General features: G+C 34.3%; 1 protein-coding gene and 2 long non-coding RNA genes across 3 annotated transcripts; 1 reads left to right on the forward strand and 2 right to left on the reverse strand.

Moving 5' to 3' along the window:
- The first annotated feature begins 220 nt into the window (after window positions 1-220).
- On the forward strand, window positions 221-15481 carry LOC100369819 (U2 small nuclear ribonucleoprotein A'-like). Its single transcript, XM_085503352.1, has 10 exons — window positions 221-474; window positions 2278-2318; window positions 3692-3798; window positions 4177-4255; window positions 4902-4948; window positions 5828-5930; window positions 7142-7221; window positions 10278-10347; window positions 11122-11230; window positions 14499-15481. Exons 1-10 carry the CDS (start codon window positions 393-395, stop codon window positions 14543-14545), a joined length of 765 nt encoding a protein of 254 aa, XP_085359478.1. The 5' UTR covers window positions 221-392; the 3' UTR covers window positions 14546-15481.
- A 3969-nt stretch (window positions 15482-19450) lies between these two features.
- LOC146739112 (uncharacterized) lies at window positions 19451-19932 on the reverse strand. Its single transcript, XR_014930603.1, has 2 exons — window positions 19744-19932; window positions 19451-19614 (listed from the first exon to the last, which is right to left on the reverse strand). It is a non-coding gene; the product is annotated as an uncharacterized LOC146739112 (long non-coding RNA).
- A 1130-nt stretch (window positions 19933-21062) lies between these two features.
- LOC146739113 (uncharacterized) lies at window positions 21063-22860 on the reverse strand. The gene is made up of 3 exons (XR_014930604.1): window positions 22772-22860; window positions 22193-22421; window positions 21063-21190 (listed from the first exon to the last, which is right to left on the reverse strand). It is a non-coding gene; the product is annotated as an uncharacterized LOC146739113 (long non-coding RNA).
- Between the last annotated feature and the right edge of the window lie 107 nt (window positions 22861-22967).

A 22967-nucleotide genomic window follows, 5' to 3' on the forward strand; every position in this document is an offset into this window, starting at 1 on the left:
TATTATTTTTAATTTGACGTTCCGGTGTTTTCGAGGTTTCTGGTAAATCCACTCAACAAGTGTATATTATGTGTATAATTGTAATGTACAACACGTGATAAAGTTTACTACGTCGCTTTCTCTAAGTAGTTCGTTTATAAGGTCAAATTTCCAGTGATCGCGCCCTCTACCACCATACAGTCGAGAACAAGACACTCTCTGCGCATGCGTAGCACGCACGTTGTTTGTTCGTAGGTACTTGTATTGAATGATTGAGTGTGTGGATAATCGGACTGAAAACTTGCAATTCTAGCTACCTTTTTTCAACCGAACCGCGGTTAGAGACACATTGCACTGACGTTCCACCGTCTAACATTGCTTGTGAATCTAAAAACCTATACATTCGTTGAAATATGGTGAAGTTGACGCCGGAGTTGATTCAAACCTCAGCACAACACACGAATCCAGTGCGGGACCGGGAACTGGATCTGAGAGGTAAACGTTATCAAATGTATCCGGAATTATGTTCCAGTTTGTAGTATATAGTGCGATAAGTCGTAATTGCAATGACATGAATAAAGATCAGTGGACAGTGCTTATAATTCAGAATAGCCTAGTACGACAGGATCCTCCAAATGCGACAAAGACGGAATGATACAACATTGTCAGTCATTGTTCACAGCTTCTAATACTTCACACGTTTGAGTGCGTGTCGTGTTTATGACCATAACTGCTGGACATTCCTGGTTCAGTTTTGTATCGATAAATACCAAATAAATAGAACATAATGCTCAGATCAAGTTTGTATTCAGGTACATTTGTATATTAGTAAGTATAGGCAATGTTCGCCACTATTCAACAAGTTGATCAATTACAGACCCTGCAAGTTAAAAATGTTTTGACCATGGTCCTGCTTAAATGTTGTTGACTCCCTAAAAAATATAAGAGCACAAAACAAATTGATAGATGCATGCATGCTGAGTTAATGTAGGTCCGTAGTAATCTCTTGAAAATTAAATTTGTAAAACCATGTTTTTTTCTAGAAAAAAACTGCAAGAAGGAGCACTGCAATTCAGCGGCGCCACCAAGTGGGGGAGATAGGGTTCTCCCTACCAGGGTGTGGAGTTTTTGATAATTCTGAGTTAAAATGGAGCATTCTATGGCTTCCTTGGGGTCAAAATTACTAGCAGACAGGTCACAGTTGAAGACTGTAGCCACAAGTGATCCCTTGTCAATCAGAATGTTATGATTGCTGGAGGATCTGCTCCCAGGAGTAAGGGGGCGCAAGGCCATGACATGATGGCACTGAGCCCCTTTTCCCTTGTTTAAAAAAAATCCCTGTAATACAAATTGTACATGCATTACCAAATACTTTGATGAATAAACTTCACAATGACGTTAATAATTTGAAAAAAAATACCTACTCGCATTGCCTAAACCTGAAGAAAATACTCCAAAAAGTCTTTATTAGTGAACAAGTATATATAGCAACGCCGTCATCACAATGCACATCTTGATGCGTACATGTAAACAAACTACAAGTATGACATCATAGTAAGTTACGTTTTGATAATTTTGAAGTAAGTGTTAAGACACTTGGTTTAAAAGGGCAGGTGTGTAGGGTACACCATAGAATTAAAATGGAGATTGGTAACATTCATTGTTCCATACCTTTCTTTAACACTAATTTACTAATTTGTAATATGTGTCATGCATTGATTAAGCAAAACAATCTTGTCATAAGGCGGAAAATACAAGTATCATTGTCACCATTTTGCATTTGGTTTTTTGGTAATGATTTTTTTAAATAGTTGATATTATATTTCTTACATGTATGTATGTATAGATTTTATCGATAAGATCATACATGTATTTTCAAGAGATTGCTCTAGACCTCTATACTCCATAATAAATGTTTGTCATTTTGAACAGTATTTATCATTTCATTGTCATCAACAGAATCTAGGAGCATACTTGTTGGCCAGCATGTATGCCTTAGTTTTGTATGCTGAGTATAAGACGCATATTATTATTGTGCTTGTTTGTTGTCAACTTCTTGATTATAAATGATACTAGCTTATGACAGTTGTAGTGTGGTTAGTTATTTGGTGTATACCGGTACATCAATAATTTCCATCACTAACGCTGGATTGTGGATGTGGTGTACACATGTCCCAGAACAGAGACATGGCACTGTGGTCTGATGCAAAGTTACCATGGCTGGCCTATTCTGAGCCATATTCATTGCTATTAATTATTCATGATATATATGATTTTCAATTTATTTTAATTTTTTAGGGTACAAGATTCCAGTGATTGAAAACTTGGGAGCTACACTGGTAGGATGATTTTGTTTTTCGTAGTTTTCCTCTACCGGTATAATTAGATTTGGTAGTATCATCCCCAGAAATTGAAACTATTGGAATTTGCATAATTATTCATAATGGAAATAATGAATTAACATACTTATTACAGTACTTTGCACCACATGAACTTAATAACAGAAATATATCACTTTGACAGTCAAGATAATAGATAGCATTGTAGTTGTAAAACAAAGCTCTGTATCCGTGGAAAAAACACTGGTAGAAATCCAATTGTTACATTGCAGGTGTTGGGATTCAAGCAAAAATCACAAATTATCAAGGGTATTGACTCATCAAGGACAAACTGAGTAATTTTCACTAAGACATGCTACTCAGTTAAAAACTAGAGATTAGAATGGTAGATTGGAACTGGAAAAATTATAAGATAAATTAATAAATATGAGTACAAAGTGTTATGAATATATATTTAAAGGGAACCTTCCAAGCCCAGGGATTGCACCAAAGAATCATGGGACACTATTGTTTATATTGTTTACAATCTTAATCTATCTTTTGTTATCCATTGTAATTTTAATCCAGAAAGTAAATTTGTTGTAAGATCAGGCTTAACTGGAAGTACCCCTTTAAATGGCATCAATGCTGTTGTTGCACCACACATGTACATGTATGAGAACAATGATTTGTCCTCCAATTCAATGCACTCTCCCAGTGGCAGCAAGAATGTGATATTTTTCCTGGACGCTATGTAATAGTTGGATTACTCTGATGCATTCCAATCATCCTAGTAGTAGTAATTACATAGTTACATGAGGGTCTTGTGTATGCACAGTGCAACAATGTTATAGGAAATGATTCCATTTTGCCTTAAACACGTACTGGCTGTAAAGAAGTAAAAAAAACAAACACTTTAAAATTAAAAAAAAAAGATGGAGGATGAGCTTGTCAGTTTCATGTATTGTATATTACTCTATGTACTCATTAGTGTCTTTATGGCTGTAATGTAATTGTGGACGAATACCACTTTACATTAGTACATGTATTGTCCCAAATATAACTCTCTAAGGTCGAAGTTTATTGCACAGTACTACTAATCCCTACCTACATGTACAGAGATAAAGTTTATTTCATTATTTCGTAATCAAACCACATATATACAATTAAACCTTGGTAAATTTATATTTTATAACATTCAAGTAAAACAACTTATGCTTAGAGAGAACACTTAATTATTCAAATTTTATGTATTATGATTTTATATTTGTTTTTCTTTACTTTTTTCTGCGACCATTCCAATCTAATTTATTATGTATTTATTTGTATCTGTTCATAAGCCAATAGCCACAGTACGAAATAAAGATATTATATTAATTATAATTACCCTGTAGGACCAGTTTGATTGTATTGATCTGTCTGATAATGATATCCGTAAAATTGATGGTTTTCCTCTTCTAAAACGACTTAGATGTCTACTCCTGAACAATAACAGAGTATGGTAAGTTATGTGTTGATTACAACTCTATAAATGGATACATAGTCTGCAGCAAAGATTTCATAGTCTAATTCAAGTTTTGATGTGTACTGATTTATTGTTCTCCGTCATACATTTAATTGCTGATACTTTTAAAACCTCTGTGGTATTTGAATACATGTACATATTGCATGGCTAATAGTACTATGGTTTCTAGGCATTTGTTGTATAGGTTTTAGAAACCTTGCAGAGACCAGATACTAGGCTCATCTTCTGGGTGTAAGTGTCTAAATGCCGACGGCACTGTTGGACCATCTATATTCTGATAATAGTATAGGTGTCTCCATTTAAAAAAATAATTAATGTTCTAATTGATTCCTTATTTCTTTATTTTTCTTTCAGTCGATTTGCCGAAAATCTGCAAGAAAATTTACCTCAAATAGAAGAGCTTATTCTGACAAATAACAGTGTTCAGGAATTGGTAAGATACTAATAGAATAGGATTACTTCACACATAATGATTCTTGCATAAACACGCACTCACACACACACACACACACACACACACAAGTATGCGATAAAACATGTAATTCCACCACCACCACCACACTGTCAATTGCTGGAGCCTTCTACATATATCATTAAACCAGAGATGCTGTGCTTCTGACAGAAAATAAAATTGAGGCACCAAGTTCAGTAAACCATATTTGTCCTTATCTCCAATAGAAGTGCATATAACAAAATTCTCATAAAAACATGATATATAGAAGATAATATTTGGTAATCGTAGTCCTAAATAACTATTATCGATAGCATAGAAGAAAATGTTTAAACATACAGATAGAACATAGGAACGTAAGAACGCGCAAGAACTATAAAATAGAATCACTAAATGAAAAACATAAAATCATAAAAACACATGGTCATGGAACTACTTTTCATGTAAAAAAATTACCAAAAAACTAAGAATTTGAGCCATTTAACATTGCTTGATATGGGTAAGATATCTTGTCATATCTGAAAATCATGTCATATTGTGAAAAAATAGTATGATGCATATGTATATGTTCAGTAAACCAATCTAACTCGTACCCAGTATGTTTATTTATTGTTGTGTTTCTTCGCAGGGTGATCTCGACCCACTGGCTAGTGTTAAAACCCTGCGAGTTTTGAGGTAAGTATCATGATAAATCATCAGTGTAGAATTTGTCCGCGATCTGATCTCTCGGAGACCTGTGATTATTGTATGGTAGTACAGTGAAAGCAATTAAGCGGATTTTGACTGTAAATTTATTTGGCTGATTAGAAAAAAACATTTTTACCTGCTTACTTTGAATTTAGATGATTTTTCCCACCAACATTTTGGTGCTCTGTTTTTGTATATTTTGATGAATATTGTTAATGTCAATTGTTTACAAGTCTATAATAGTTAAAAAATTTACAGATTTATTTGTGAAACATTACAAAAAAATAACTTTGGTGCTTAAGAGCTTATACTGACAAATGGTCAGATTTTTTTGCTTTTCTTGTTTCCTGTAAAGCCAGCCTATATTTGTGTTTTGAAATTTATTTTTACTAATTTTGCTGAAGAGGTGATTCAGTGAAAATAAAATCCATATGTTTTTTCCAATATGTTGTATTACTGTATTGTACATTCAAAATCAGTGATTTGTGAATAAATTTGCATGGCTAATAAGATAAACGCGCCACTATAACTAGGCCACGAAAAATGCTTGAACTTGAACTAGTGAATCATGTACTGTGGAATACTTTATTTTTGCTGGAATTAATTTTCGCTGAAAAGGCTTTTTGGGTCTTTTGCTTTGAATTTATTTTCACTGATTTTTGATGAGTTTAATGTGAAATATAGGAAAAAAGGTATATTAGTTGGATTTTATTTTCACGGAATCATCCCTTCAGCAAAAATAGCGAAAATAAATTCCAAGCAAAAATAAAGTATACTATATGAAGTATGGTGGTGTGACATTTCTGAAATGTTCACTGTGTTCTTGTATCAAGATTATCAAATAATATCAACACTTATATTTTGTAGTTTGTTAAATAATCCAGTTATAAGCAAGAAACATTACCGCCTGTATGTCATAAGCAAACTACCACAACTCAAGTTATTGGATTTCCAGAAAATCAGAATGAAGGTTAGTTTGTGTGAGGTGGTTAAAATCCAAAGTAAAAGTTGTCTGTCTATTAAACAGGCTTGGGAATCATAGTACTTTCATTTCAGTCAGTGTTGCCATGGTAGTGTTCTAACGAAAATGTGCTAAGATAACCAAAGTTAAAAAATATGTTATGCCCCAGTTTATCTGCCAGTTTGATACATGTAGTTTGAAAAATAAAAGTACTTATTGCATACATGCCAAAGTGCATCCCGAATATATAATCAGTGTTTCCACTGAAAAAAAATGAGTACCGGATAAAAAGAAACATAATCCATGATGTTCATTTCGTATTCATGTCATATCCTGCTCCTGGTGTAATGCTGTATTTTCACTTATGTCGTATTATTGTTCAACAAAATGTTCATCAATTGACATTCAACAGATGAAAGAAAATTGATCAATCTTTTTGCGACATTAAGGCCATGAGATTAATTCAAATTTTGCGTCAACAGAGCATGTATGCACATGCATACAATGCATCATGGGAGATTACTTTCCATTGTATATAATAGACTATCACTAAATTGTATGTAATTTTTTTTTAAATGCAAAGTTAGATTTCTTATCAGTAATAATACATTTGTATACGGCTTTTCCATTCAAGAGCAAAATTTTGAGATATAAATAATCTCACCATAGAAAGCAAAATTAAAATTTTCACTATTTTTCATGATATTTCTTAAAAAAACATCCGGTTATCATTTTGAAAATGGTACTGATCACTCCTAATATAGTGCTGTTCAAAAATCAGTGAAAATAAATTCCATACGAAACGCCCAAAAAAGTCTTTTCAGCGAAAATGAATTGCAGTAAGATAAAGTATTTTACAGTATTACTCAACAGTTCATAATTCTAAATTTCTGAACATTTTGGATTTATAATTACTCTCTTCAGAGGTATGCTCCCTCCTAACATTTTTTTTAGAAAAACCCTTGTATGTTGTCAGTCATAGCCTGGTACAATCTTAACACGTGCGTGTTTGATATACATGTACCGTAAAATCTGTATTAGAAGCCGCATCTCTAATAGAAGCAATTTGAACAATTGAGAACCAAAAATTGACTATTCTCATATGTGTAGATTCTCTAATAGAAGCATGCCCTCTGTTGCATTGTACCATTTTAATAGAAGCCGCTGCTTTTAATACACATTTTACAGTAGTAACTAACATTTTCTGTTTGTTACAATAGGAAAGAGAACAAGCTAGGAAGGTATTCAAGGGACAGAAAGGACATCAGTTAGCGAAAGACATCGGAAAAAAATCACAAACGTAAGTGATTACTCATCAATTTACATTTACCGGTATTCATATACTGTAGAATACTTTATTTTCGCTTGGAATTTATTTTCACTATTTTCGCTGAAGGGATGATTCCGTGAAAATAAAATCCAGCGAATATACTTTTTTTCCTATATTTCACATTAATCTCATCAAAAATCAGTGAAAATAAATTCCAAGCAAAATGCCCAAAAAGCCTTTTCAGCGAAAATTAATTCCAGCGAAAATAAAGTATTCCATAGTATATGGTACAAGCTTAGAAATTAAAGATCACACAAATTTGGTTAATTATTTTGTGAGCAGAATACAGCACTGTAGTTGTCAATGTGTCAACATCTAGGTGTTAAATTTATGGCTTCAAATTACCAGGGCCCAGAAATGCACTAGTCGCATTGTTGGATATTACTGAGAAAAAAACCCAGAATGTTGATTGTACATGGATGTTCAATGCAAAATGTGCAGTCTTTTAAATTCTGGTTTTACTATCAAAGAAACCATTGCAACTAGTTAAGACATATTTAGATATACATGTATGTAGCACATTTCCACTGTAGCACTTTTCTAAGACAGATCTCGTTCTACAATTGAACCCATAGTAAATTTAAAACATTGAAACGCAAAGCTATTTTACACATAGAGTTAAGTACCAGTTGAAAAATGTGTCTAACTGTGAGATTCATACAGTGAACACAATCATCACAGATGTTTAACGCCAATTCAACTACCTGGTATTGACAATTTTAAGGAAAGTTGATTCAGCTGACGGGTCACTCTGAGCTGCATAATCATGGTTTTTGCTGAAATTCCACCCATGAACCTGAAATTCTGGTATCATATTAATATAAATTTGAAATGATGCACGCCATTCTATGCAAAAACTTTTAAAGAATATTATATTTGTGGTTACTTATGTGACCACCTTGATACAATTCTTATTTTCATGTGAAACGTTTAATGATATCTGATACAGTCAAACCTGTCTATAGTTGGCCACCCATGGGACTTTGAGACTTAGGCCTTTATAGACTGGTGGCCTTTCTATACAGGTTCACTAATTTATTCATGAATATTAATTTGGCATTGAATGAATCACTCAGCTTGCTTTGCTTAGCTATTTTGAATTTGTATGTTTCTTTTAATATTTATTTTGTCTCATAACTGTTCTAATTAGTCGGAATGTCCCTGGGCTATAGCAAATTCTTTATTTTTTTCAAAAAATCTTCCTGACCTACCTCACTTGCAAAATCAAAGATTACTTTGCGCAATCGAAATCTGGACGACTTCCATGTCATCGTGCGTACTGCTGCAACAATAGAAACCTGTGAAATATGCCTGGAGACTTTGGCCGGAGAACTGACGTCAATTTAACATCATTGTTAAAAGCATCTATTGCTACATGTACCGAGGCAGTAGCGACCAAAAAAAAAATTGTTGAACAAATTTAGTGGACAACGAGACGATACTGCACACATATTCCCTCACAGTGATCGATAGGCAGTAACGGAAGCGACTCTTCTTTTTGACCCGAGTTATCATAAGCCCCGAAAGAACAAGAACGCACATGCGCAAGGCTAGTTGGCATAATTTATTTGAATGGATAAACAACAGGCATGGCCGTTGAGTTGATTTTTTTTCTTATGCGTATTTGTCGATATTTATAGGAGTTCAAAGTGAATAAATATCGATACTAAATAATGAGTGAGTTATGTTTTTTTTTGGTAATCAGTTCGATCTGGGATTTACCGTCGGCATTCCGATTCACCCTGGCAGACTGTGCCCGGCAATTCACAAAATGTTTGCGGGTCGTCATTGTTGTGGTTGCTTGATTCATTAAACAAAACCCCAGGTACAAAGCACTTCTGTCCAAGTTATTCCTGTGGTATACATATTTCAACAAAACATTAATGACAGCATGTTTTCATCAGGACATTTTCAAATTTTTAATTATGTTTTTGGCGTTCCCAGGCTATTGGTACGGTGTGTTGGCCGTACGTGGTAAACTGAATAAAACATGCTAACTTTGTCCTTTGTGATCTTTGGAGCTTATATACTAGTAGTTGTCTGAGGTTTAAAGCAGTACTCTGCAAGACATCCGGGAACTATTTCCGTTATATGCAGTTCAACTGATCACTGTGGCCGCTGAAGCCTGGCCGTTGGCCGCATTAGACAGGTGGCCGCTTATATACAGGGTGTTTTACATGTAAATTTTGTAGGGACTGTTCGGTTGTGACCGCTATAGACAGGTGGCCACTGTATCCAGGTGGTCGTTAACACAGGTTTGACTGTACTTGAATTGGACTTGAATATTTCTGTTTTTAGTACTACGAGTATTTACTTTTAACTTGGAATCATTTCGGAATTACTGGTGGTCATTTCAGTTCTCAACTTTGCTAAATTGTGATACTTAAATGGAAAGTGTGATTTCATTCAAACTTTGTATGAGGATCATACATGTTGGGTTACGATGCATCTCTTTTTTTTTTTTTTGCGATTCTGTTGAAAGTTTTTACACAAGTACTATACTCAAAGTATCACACTGTATTAGCATACAGTGTGATACTTTGTGATTTGATATAATTTCCTGAATCCTAAACATCCCAAAATCGCATTCTGTAAACATGTCCAGAACCATTTCTCGGACATGAACAGGGCCTATTAATACAAACTTTGTATGAGGGTCATGAGTTATGCTTTTTTTGATACAGGTGCACGCCATATTTTTTTTTAGATTAGAACAAAAATTGCCGACATTCATTTTTTTGTTGTGCTTTCCATGATAGTTTCTCAGTCTGTAGTTATGATTTTACTTGTCGGTCACATTGTGTCAATCAATGCACTTCCATGATACTGTATTGAAATTGATATACAATGGGCCCTTTCTTAGGCATGTACATGTGACAGAATGCAGAGACAATTAATAGTAAAATCAACAAAGGAACTGTGCATTGTCAAAGCCTGTTTTAAATGGTTTCCAATCGCAGGTTTTTATCATAAGAACACTTCAATATAATTAGAAAGGTAACCATAGTTTTACTATGATCTTGCAGGTTTATACCAGGAGCTGGATTAGTAGAGAAGAAGACTGGTCCGTCTGTTGATGATGTGGCCGCCATCAGAGTATGTATTACCTATATTAGGCCAAATGCTGGTCGATCTTTCCTTTCCAACTACTGGTAACTGATAAGCCAATGCACAGCGCCCTCTAGTGGTGGATTGCTTATACCTGCAAAATTCATGTACTAACATTTTAGAAAGAAAAAAAATTGCTTTCCAGTCTTATTTTTGAATCATATTGATCAGATTTTTGTTGTTGCAAGATCTTACCTTCATTCATGACACATGTATATCATGCAATTATCCTTTCTTTGTTTAGTGATTAGTTACTCCGCAACCTTATATCCCTGTGAACCCAGAGATATAATCTGGAAACAGCTGAGAACATGTTAAATTTAAACGGAACTTCACACCTGCTTATGCAAATTATCTATCTTTTTTTTTTCATTTTACTAGGAAAGACAATAGAATTGTTAGCGTGTTATGTTATGCAATGCTGACATTGTTTTTCCCTTTCATTTTGATTATCCATTGAGGTTTTCCGCAGGAATATGTTTATGAATGAATGCCTCAGTTTTGATCACCAACATTGTAGTGCAACATTTACAATGATTTCTTCATTAATTTTGACCAAATGGACATATGTTCTACTTGTTTTGATTGTTTCTCCAAAAATTTGAATCAAATTGTGCATGTTTACTTTGTAAAGTGACTAACGATGACTTTGACATTCAAGGGGTTAATGACTGTATTGTTTACACTGCTTTTTATTTCATTGTTAATAATGATTAAATTTTCTTTGATTGCCCCTTTATTATTATCAATCTTGTTTTTCAGGAAGCCATTGCTAATGCCAAGACACTTGAGGAAGTAGAACGATTGAATCAAATGTTACGAACTGGACACATACCCGGCAAAGATAAGAGAAAACCTGATAAGAAAGAAGGTAAAATTAAATGACCAAACACTAGCATTTAAATACGTTTGACATCAAAAGTATTGAATTCACTACTTTCATGTACTATGTTATGCCATATCTACATCTATAATGGTAAAGTTGCAGGGTTCTTAACAAATCTTTTATCTGCAAAATGCAAATAACTTTATATGCAAATTATTTTTATGCAAATTGCATTATATGCAAATTTCTATATATGCAAATTACTTCATATGCAAATTATTTGAAGACCTATACCTATTTACCTCCATGATGACTGAATACTGGATTATGCTAATTAGTGTCTCATATTTTGGACGTAATAAACATTTATAACAAGTCGGTAGGCTGGTTGGCGATCGCTCCGCTCAAAAAAAAGCAACATGTTTTTGGCTGTTTCCATAGTGTGACATAAACGTGAAGCTAACGTCGGTTTATAACTAAATGGGCAAAGTTCGCAAAAACCATTCAGTCTTTAGAAGTCACTTAGTTTATTACTAGGACGTATCCTGCTGTTACATTTATTATTTCCAACCATTTTGCAATAGTATTTTCTAGAATGAAGGTCGCATTTACAGTTCATTCAAAGTTGCGTTGGGATTATGTTGATACAGTGTAACAATGTCGGCGCCGGTGATCTCTTACCAGTGCAAAACGTAGCCAAAATAAAAAGCATGATCATTTGAACACTGCTATTACAAAACTGGTAGGAGGTAATAGTATTCAAAAATCAGTTTTTGGATGTTGCAATGGCAGTGGTGAGCCAGGATTTTTTTTTTCCAATTAGTGACGGTATGACCTACCTGTGAAGTATGAACAAAATCAGCCGAGCCGAAAAAATCACAGGTTTTAAAAGCTGTTGCTGGTGAAAAGTTACCCCAACTTTGGGGTCAAATTTCTCGGTAATAAAAAAAGATATCAAAAATTCAAATAGTAACTTTGTGCCCACACTCAAGCTGAGTAGAATGAGCTATGTCTGAAGTGTTTTATCTTAAATTTGTAGAAAGAGATACATTTGGCGCGAAGCTATCCAAAAATAAGTTTTTGGGATGTTGCTATGGCAACGGTGGGCCAAAAATTTTTTTCAGATTTTTCCTAGTAACTAGGGTGAAGGTGTGACCTACCTGCCAAGTTTGAGCGAAATCGCCAAAAAAATCACAGAAGAAATAACACGCGAAAACACTGTAAATTACACGCACAACCACACACAAAATGATAAAAGTGATTATAAGGGCAATCCTAGCGGAGCGGATCGCCAAAAATCAAAATGAGGTAAAGCACATATTAACATTGTTAACGCTGATTACTGTAAATACAGCTTTCAATCAGTTGAATTTTATTTTTATGCACAGTTTTTTGAGACTATGGCAAGGATCTAATTTGAAGGAGAAATATTATTAGTAGTATTACCTATATTTGCTATTTATGCTTGGAAAACAAGATACAGTGTAAATTGTATCAGCTTATTTTTGTAATGCTAGTAATGCTACCAGATTTGTTTTCCACAGGTATCTCAGAAAACAACGGGGCTATGGTGTTCGGTTATCGGTACATGGTAAAAGATTTGTAATGCAGGCAAACCAGAGTTACAACAAGGAGAATTGTTATAGACCCTTATTCACCTTGTCATGCAATGTTTTACTCCCCATGGTCTCTCATGATGTGGCAAAACAATCTTAAAAACACAATCGAGGACCTTCTAACAACCAGAAAACCAATCATAAAATAAAAATAACTAATTTTATTTAAGCTACTTGAAATTAAATGCAGTAATATTTTCAAGTTGTGTATTATCAAAATACACCTGTGACGTTTAGCATGCATCCATACTGAACACTGTCATAGATCATATTGAACAATGTCATAGATCATATTGAACAATGTCATAGATCATATTGAACAGTGTCATAGATCACATTGAAGACTGTCATAGATCATTTTGAACACTGTCTTAGATCATATTGAACACTGTGTGATAGATCATATTGAATACTGTGTCATAGATCATATTGAACACTGTCATAGATCATATTGAACACTGTCATAGATCATATTGAACACTGTATGATAGATCATATTGAACACTGTGTCATAGATCATATTGAACACTGTCAGATCATATTGAACACTATGTCATAGAACATATTGAACACTGTGTCATAGAACATATTGAACACTGTGATAGATCATATTGAACACTGTGTGATAGATCATATTGAACACTGTGAGATAGATCATATTGAACACTGTATGATAGATCATATTGAACACTGTATGATAGATCATATTGAACACTGTCATAGATCATATTGAACACTGTATGATAGATCATATTGAACAGTGTCATAAATCACATTGAAGACTGTCATAGATCATATAGAACACTGTCTTAGATAATATTGAACACTGTCATGGATCATATTGAACACTGTGTCATAGATCATATTGAACACTGTGTCATAGATCATATTGAACACTGTATGATAGATCCTAGTGAATACTGTCATAGATCATATTGAACACTGTCATAGATCATATTGAACACTGTACGATAGATCATATTGAAGACTGTATGATAGATCTTATTGAACACTGTGTCACAGATCATATTGAACACTGTGTCAAAGATCTTATTGAACACTGTGTCAAAGAGCTTATTGAACACTGTGTCAAAGATCTTATTGAACACTGTGTCAAAGATTTTATTGAACACTGTGTCAAAGATCTTATTGAACACTGTGTCAAAGATCTTATTGAACACTGTGTCAAAGATCTTATTGAACACTGTGTCAAAGATCTTATTGAACACTGTGTCAAAGAGCTTATTGAACACTGTCAAAGATCTTATTGAACACTGTGTCAAAGATCTTATTGAACACTGTGTCAAAGATCTTATTGAACACTGTGTCAAAGATCTTATTGAACACTGTGTCAAAGATCTTATTGAACACTGTGTCAAAGATCTTATTGAACACTGTGTCAAAGATCTTATCGAACACTGTGTCAAAGAGCTTATCGAACACTGTGTCAAAGAGCTTATTGAACACTATGATAGATCATATCATAGATCATATTGAACACTGTTTCATAGATCATGTTGAACACTGTTTCATAGATCATGTTAAATAGAATACGGTGTCTGATCATAGATCATCTGCATTATGGTGACTGTGGGATGCTTTGAATGTACCACAAAGATCTGACAACTCCCTGACAAGTTGTGCTGTGTATTGAAGAAAATACCATAAATATATGTTGTTGTTTTTCTATATTGTAGGTGGGTACGCTATGAATGCCACTGAGGAGGAGATGGATGAAGATTAGCAAATCTAACCCAAACTGACATTGACGTGTTGCCGATGGTAACATTCAGAAAATACCAAAATTATAATGATTTGCATTTATATCATATATTTAGTCTGATAAGTTACAATGTAAATAGATACTACACATAATGGGTTTATGAGAAGTTTTTATAAGCAGTTACTACACATTATTCCGCCAGATGAACCACATCATTCTCTTGTGAGGGGACTTTAGGAGTCACCAAGTACTCCATGTACTACTCGGACTATGATTATCACAGTTTCTAGAATTGTAAATCATTACCAGGGTTTCTTCGCTGCTCAAGGTCTCCATAGTTTGTCAGTTTTTTCATTCATCTGAATCCATGTAATACTGGGCTAAAAGTACCATTGTAGTGCCAAATGAACGAACAGGAGGTAGAATGTTCATGGTATAAATATGTAAATAACAACAAGACGCCTGTAAATTGATAAATTTGCTTGCTGTGGCAAATTATTCAACGCATGTTTACTCGTTTGGGTTAACAGATAATTTTAGATCAGTTTTACATGGATTACAAATTTGAAAATAATTGCAAAAGTGCATCAAATTATCCCTTAATGATAATACAATGCATTATTTTATGATTTGACATTGGTATGAATTTCCTTCTCACTATTCCTTTCCGAATGCATGAAGATTCTGTGTTAGTAGTAATTTCAATTTTTTTATGTCAGATTTCTAGCTTAAGAACAGATACTACACTTAAAAGATATATCTTAAATTTGAGACTGTAATTTGTCGGCCAAACACAGTTGTACTATTTGCAGTTGTATATTTAGCTCAACTGCCGTTTTCATGAAACATTTATATTGCTACATGGGTACTACACTGTTTAAGAGAAGCAATCACTGATTCATTTTTTTTTCTATTTGAATTTATTTTTTGTTTGAAAATAAAATCAATTGAAAATTAGATTTCTTGTCATGGAAAATACACTTAATTTGTACAGTACAGTCAGAGAATGACCCAACTCCCAACGAGGCTCTTAGCTGGCTTTGCCATTTCATGCAAACTTCAAAGAATTTTGTCATCAATAGTTTGAATCTATTCTTTCTAGTATTTACCTTAATTAGTGTTGTGATATGCATACAAAGGCAGTTATCTCTGTATGATCTTTATGTATGGGGGTTTTGAAAACAACCTAAGCTATCTTTAAGCCAGCTGAAATTTTGCTGAATGGTAAAGGGCGGATAGTCGTCGCGATATGGGTCTCATCTAAACTGTTGCGCACACCAACTAGTAAAAACTGAGAGGATGTTTGGAAGGTATCGAAAAAGTAGTCTGTAGTGACTAGTGCTCGTACAATTGGAAAAGTGCCTTGGATTATGGGATACTCAATGTTTATCAACACAAATGTCAGACATGCGTGGCGCAACGTCTACCACCTTTTAAGTTGTGTGATGTATGTGGAGCTGACTCTAAATCCAACAGTAAAAAGCTTCAGAATTCCTAAATCTTGTGTGCATAAAAGTAAAGGCATATAGTTAGCACTACTACAAAAGTTGTGTTTCTGTAAAATTCTTAATTATTCACTGGGTTTTAATTTTGTTTTGACTGGAAAATGCGTTAAATTAAAACCTGGTGAATTGAGCATCATAGAACACATTATCTCAATGGTAAAACAGCCTATAGAACACATTATCTCAATGATAAAACAGCCAATTAAAACCTACTGAATATGCCTGAAATGCTAAATCAGTGAAATTTTAACCTAGTGAAAATTAGTCATTTTACAGTATTGATCTAAATTTTTAAGCATTACTTAAACATACTACTATTTCGAAAATAATGTATTCATTCCATCAAAGGTGATTTAAGAACCTAATGAATGGCTGGAGGCCAAACCAAAATCATGTTTTAGTACTATTAGCAAGTAGTGAGCCAGCCAGTCAATTTAGAGAATATTTCCTAATTTACTTTCCTTATGACCCGGTCACTAGTAGTTGCTGCAAGAGCAAATTTCATTCAGCAAGATCACCAAGCAAGTAGGAGTAGGTCAAAATAAATTAATTCCCACTTCCAGAAACCAGCTAATGGCTTGAATTGATCATGCCGTTTCTAGCAATACTGAGCTGTACTAATGTACAAATCTATGGTGTCACCGAGCATGAATAAACAAATTTAAAATTTATTATAATGCAAAGAAAATGAAAGTTGAAAATCAAGAGCACATTATTGACATGTGGGAGGAATCTTCTGATTTACAGAATAAATTATAATTTGGTCCTGGACAAGTATATTTTGTGTGATACCATGCATGTTAAGTATTCTTTTGATAGTAATGGTAATTGGTTCCCGTTCCTGGACTGGGTGCTACTTGTAATTTGATTCATATTCACAGATTGTGTCTTCATTCAAGTTTTATACCAAACAGCAACCACAAGGGGGTCATTGACTTGAGCATCAGCATCCAGTATGCGTTTTACACAAGCCTCCAAAAGTAAAAAAAAAATAGCATGGTTTAATGTAACTGTTATTTTTATCCCCTTTCTCGCACAATTTATTATAGAGCCAAAAAATCAGGGGTGATAGTAAGTAGGCGTTTGTCTGTTTTGTGGCAAGTTATGAAGCCGCATCCCTCGTGAATCGCACTGTTCTCTAAGCAAACAATTTACAGACACAACTATTTCTCTAACCTGTATAAATACAGTGCATTCGCCAACTGACTAATCAATAATCTACTCAATGCGGGATTTAGTGGTCACTGAACATCTTCACAGCCATTATTTAACACATGTATCCAAGGAGTCAGAAGGTCTGAAATATCTAGGCCTGTTGGTCGAAACTACTAGTGTTGATCCCCAGGTCAAATATTAACACAAATTAACAATTTGCAACTATTAGCAATAACATTGAGTGGGTCAAAACAAGTATCATACAACAGTGGGTAAAATTCTGTTTTAACTTTTATAAATAGTTGTGATTTTTTCCCTACTGAGAATTTAGGATCAACAATTGTTGGTACAGAGTGAGATGTGTTTTGTAGTTTGTCCAAGAGTTTCAGTTGATACCTTACTATTTGCCTTACTCCGCCCACCTGTTACTTCTGCAACTTCATTTGATGCAAAATTTAGAACTTATCTTATTGAACACTCTTTGACCGATCACATTCAAACTTCTCTGGTACATTCTGGTATACATCTGATTCAAATTGAATTCCAGGGATCAAAATGTCTCTGCTGGCTCTTGTAATTAATGATAGACTTTGCAGTATGTGGTCAGCAAAGATTCGCTGTCACAGTCTCTATTAACTATTAAATAGTGAATTTATTACTCGTAGGCCAGGTGCTTCAATCTTACTACAAATGTTACTATTTATTTTTAAATAACTGGAAAAAATGACTGGCCAATGTATACTATATACATGATTTTGAAATTCCAATACAAGTTCTTACAATGCCTAATTTTAATGCATAAAACAAACATCAAGAAAAATTACAGGCAGCTATTAAACAAATGATTAACAGTTTTACTAAACCGCATTTGATCCTGTTTTCTAATTCCCTTTATAAATTCTAGTTAGAACCGTAGACATAAAATACACACAGAAAAGAAAACTATGTGCTATACACGGAAAGCGCCAACGAGAGATCGTGTAATGTATTATGTATGGCGCGTATTAAAGGTGCACTTCCAGTTTAGCCTAAACTCACAACAAATTTACGTTCAGGATTAAAATTACAATGGATAATAAAAGATAGATTAACTTTGAAAAGAACATAAACAATAGTGTTTCATGATTCTTTGGTGCAATCCATGGGATTGAGCGGTTTCTCTCTAACACTTATCGCGTACACTGCATTGATAGTTCTTCGTCGTTCAACTTAAAGCGTGGTAGTCGTCGCGCCACGCATGCGCGAGATATATGGGTTTCATATAAACAAAGATGGCGACTGTAACTGTTGCGAAGATCAGCGAGTATAAACTAAGACTGTTCCAAGCTTTAATTAGGTGATTGGAAGGTATCGAAGGAGTCACCGCCGGTAATCAGTGCAAGTCGTGCCCAGGTCAAACCTCATACTTGTGATTTCCATTTGAAGAGCGCATTGGATTGTGGGAAAAGCAGTGTTTATCAACACAAATGTCGCACATGCGCAGCGTGACGACTACCGCGCTTTAACGTAACCTGACTGAGTCGTTTTGTTCGTAACACTCCATTGGATTGGCAGCATAATTCGTCGCCTGACAAAGAATTGTCATCCTCTTGACAGTCTAGAATGTCTGACAATTCAAGGTCAGTGAATATTTGACCAATCACACAAGAATCTTTGGTCAGTGTTTCAGGTCTAGATTCGATACATGGTTCATTATAATCCTCGGTGGGAATTTGTTTCTAAGGATGAACAAAAATGTGCATAGGTGATTTACTCATCCTTGAATTTGCAAGCAGGAGATCTAATTATGATTGACTTTTGATAAGCATTGCGTGTCGCTTTATTTTGTCAAAATAACGAATATCCATCGCCTGCTTCAGTTACTTTACTGTAACTAAACAAATTAGAAGGTGTGTTACTGTTGGCAATGTCAGAAATACCTCCGTCATCTGACGTGTTCAATAACTCGGGACCATGTCCAGTAAAATGTTGTTGTCCTCCTTGATTTACGTCACTGATATCGTTGAGTGATTCATTTAAAAATCTGTTCAAATCTATGGTGTTCTCTAAATCACTTTCATTCTCATCAAAGCTGGAGTTAAGAGAACTGTCACAAAGTTGGCCATGAGTGAGAGTATGTGATCTGCCAAGTGCTGGACTTGAAAGTTGGTCTCGTCTGTGAACATAATTATCAGAATTCATAGATGGACTTGTTTTTATGATTGCAGACTCGTCCGTCCCAGCCGCTATCATCTGTTCAACCTCACTTACAATTTCAATTCCGTCATTTCCATTCACTGTATTCGTATTACGAATCAACTCAGACAAATTAAATGATGAAGATGACGACGTCTGTCTAGGTGTATTTTGCAGGAAACGAGGAGCGTCATACTCTTCTTCATTTGGTTCTTCACGATAAACAGGAATCGATTCTTTCATCGATAATGTTGTCTGCAATAGAATATAATATCCCAAATTAATATATCTGAAAAGTCAGTTTCCGCTACGAATATACGCAATAACTGTAATTATTATTTCCGTGAAAGATCATATCGAGTGAGTTTGCAGTTTTACACTTACCACATATATTTTCCATTGCTTTCTAGGCAATGGATTGGCAAATATTGTTTTGACAGCATCTTTTTTACATTGGTAAATCAATACCAGGACGCAAATCAAAACTATTATTCCAGGAACTACAGCTATCAAATAAAGTTTACTCGAGTTTGTTGCGACTAGAAGAAAGTGAGATACATAGATTAAAAGGGGAAAGTGAAAATAAAACCAATACTAGTATACTTGAATGGTATTTAATTACCTTGTTCAAGAATTTAATAGCATTCAGACCAACGCAATTGTGATAATTGTTGAATAAATATAACTGTTGTATGTTACTAAACAGAGTTCACCCAAATGTACATCAATCAATAAATTGTATTATATTTTCAAGACGCGTAAATGTGCCTAGGACGAGCATTGTATAAACCTGGAATTGTTAGTGAAGTAGAAACTAATTTAATGAAACTATCTACAATTCTACACAGCAAATTAATTGATTTTCTCAACTATCAAAGTTAATGTACATTATATTATAGTTCGACTGATGCACGCACCAACACGAGCTGTCTTTTTATTTTAAATTCTTTTTGTGCCAAGGTGACATTTACCGACATGCGTAATGTTGTAATTATTAATAAACATAATGTAATTATAAATAAACGCGTAATAAATAAAACTCAAGAAGAGTGGCGACCACTCAAAAACAATCTATAACCAGTCATTACTATAGAGGTATTGATTAGTGATCAATTCATTGCTCTTCAGATTGAAGCACAGAAGCACACGCTATCATAATTATTCTATCTAGGATGCATTTTCCGACATATCCGATTTGTTGTCAGTCGCACACTGAACCAATAGCGATATATTACAATTCCTTTGCTACAAGTATCAATATGTCAACTATTTAGTCTGAAAAATAATCATAAGTAATGATACAAATACAGGTTTGCTGATTCAATAAGACAGAAAATTCAAAGAAAGTTGCTTAGAAGTTTACAAATTTGATTATTCTTTTCTTTGTAGTGATGAGAATAGTACTTATCGACCCCACTGCACAAAAACATGTATAATATCGTATATATACCTAGTTTTGTTTATCTCAGTTACTGCATGGTACTCAAGCACTGATGAATTGTAATCTGAATATATCACTGCAGACATATATATAGTACAGTATACATACCTCGAATGTTTATACCAGTTACTGCATGAGAACCATTCACAGATGAATTAAAATCAGAATATATCACTGCAGACACATATACCATGTAATAAGACGCCGGCACATCGGTGATATGTACATATAAGTCATCACGAACAAACATATTATAAATTGATGACCGATTGTTATTATATGTAACGTGATAGCCAATTATACATTCATCATTATCCGGTGGTATCCATGACACGTTGAATGAGCTTGTCGAAGTGTATTCGGCCAAGATATGACCCGGGGGATCCAAACCTGTTAATACATAACCTTTGTAATTGAATAAATAGTTCATTTCATATTCATATTTCCGATGCTTGAATAACGCTGATACATCCCTTTACGATAACAAAATGTGATTTACCAGCCGTAGAAAATGTTAATGTGAATTCGATCAATAGAATATAGTTTGTTTATGTGAATCATTAACAGACCAAGAAAAAAAATGCAACATATTCAATGCTTGGATAAAAGGGGCTTGCAAGCCAGAACTGACATTCAGAAATATGTTTAGTTTGTTCCCAACATCTGCTACAAACTGCATGCAGACAGAAAGTCCGAGTCCTGTACCACGAAGCAAACAACATAAATCAAGCTAAAAACTGTGTATATTCATTACTATGTGGGAAATAAACAAAATCAATCATTTTGTTATTGTATCAGTGTCTGCATAGTTAAGGGTCAGAGTCGGCGACACTAAATTGTGCATGGAGGGCGCGATCTACTCATCATCTATTGCGCCGAAGACGCAACCTTCATAGGGAGTCCGGGGTATGCCTCCCCTTAAAAATCAAAACGCTATTTCCTGCATTTTGAGGGGCAAATTTTGTTGACACCTAGGGTTTCAGCTCCATTTTATGGGGAGATGCCCAACATATTTCGAGAGCGCGATCGCCCCATACTGCCTTCCTGTGCCACCGCCACTGTTCGTATAGCATTTAAACCTCTACTACAAGATGCATGTACGATAATTGTCAATATGATACCATTTGCCGCTCCGAGGTTTCCTTGCAGAATAAATGATGCCTAACAGTTGTTATACACACTAGAACACATAACATGTCCGTTGCTATCATCGTATGTAATTATCTGTCCAAGACGATTGAATTGACACATTATCCCTATCAAATCAAATCAGATCAGTTTCTAAACTGGTATTAGTTAAAAAGTCAAGGCTGTTCTGTCGTCATACACAAGCACATTTAAATATATTGGTTGTTATTAGCCTCGGTTCGTAATTTTTTATGTACAACCTACCTACTTTATCGGGTTCTAAAACGTAAGGTGCACCCTTATGTTCCGTACATCCAGCACTAGTACAGACACTGACTGTGATATAATACTGTTCCCATCTATATAGATCAGTAAGCAGTGTAGACGTGGCATTGACATCTGTAATGTTCTGTATTTGTAGAGTGGTATTACTGTAGCTATAGTGTACTTCATAACGTGTTAACACTCCATTATGATCTTCCTCGTCTATGGGCTGCAATGGAATTACAGCAATCGACGAATGAATTTATTCATTTAAACAATTCAAGCAAGGATTCATGCTAAAGTCTTCGTAAAACAGAGAGAATATAAGAAAGGGGAAGGTGTTGTGTATCTTTATTGAGACATATGAATGAAATTTTTTTCACCAAAAAGTTGCACAGGTAGTAAATACATATAAATAAATAAATAAATAAATAAATAAATAAATAAATAAATAAATAAATAAATAAATAAATAAATAAATAAATAAATAAATAAATAAATAAATAAATAAATAAATAAATAAATAAACAAACAAACACACAGATTACTTAGTACTACTAATATCAATAGCACACTTACAGACCACTCAATGTTCACGTTGTTCAAATCGGATGACGTGTAACAATCGGGTGACTGCACATTTACGATCACTCTGTCAACACCTACACCTGGCGCTGGAAATATGATGGAAAGTATATCCATATATGTATATTATCACAGTCGATAATGTGGATACATTGAATTCAACGCAAACAATCGGATATGCACAGTTAAA

The sequence above is a fragment of the Saccoglossus kowalevskii genome, chromosome 9 (assembly GCF_978046115.1).
Source record: "Saccoglossus kowalevskii chromosome 9, keSacKowa6.1, whole genome shotgun sequence".
Lineage (NCBI taxonomy): Eukaryota > Metazoa > Hemichordata > Enteropneusta > Harrimaniidae > Saccoglossus > Saccoglossus kowalevskii.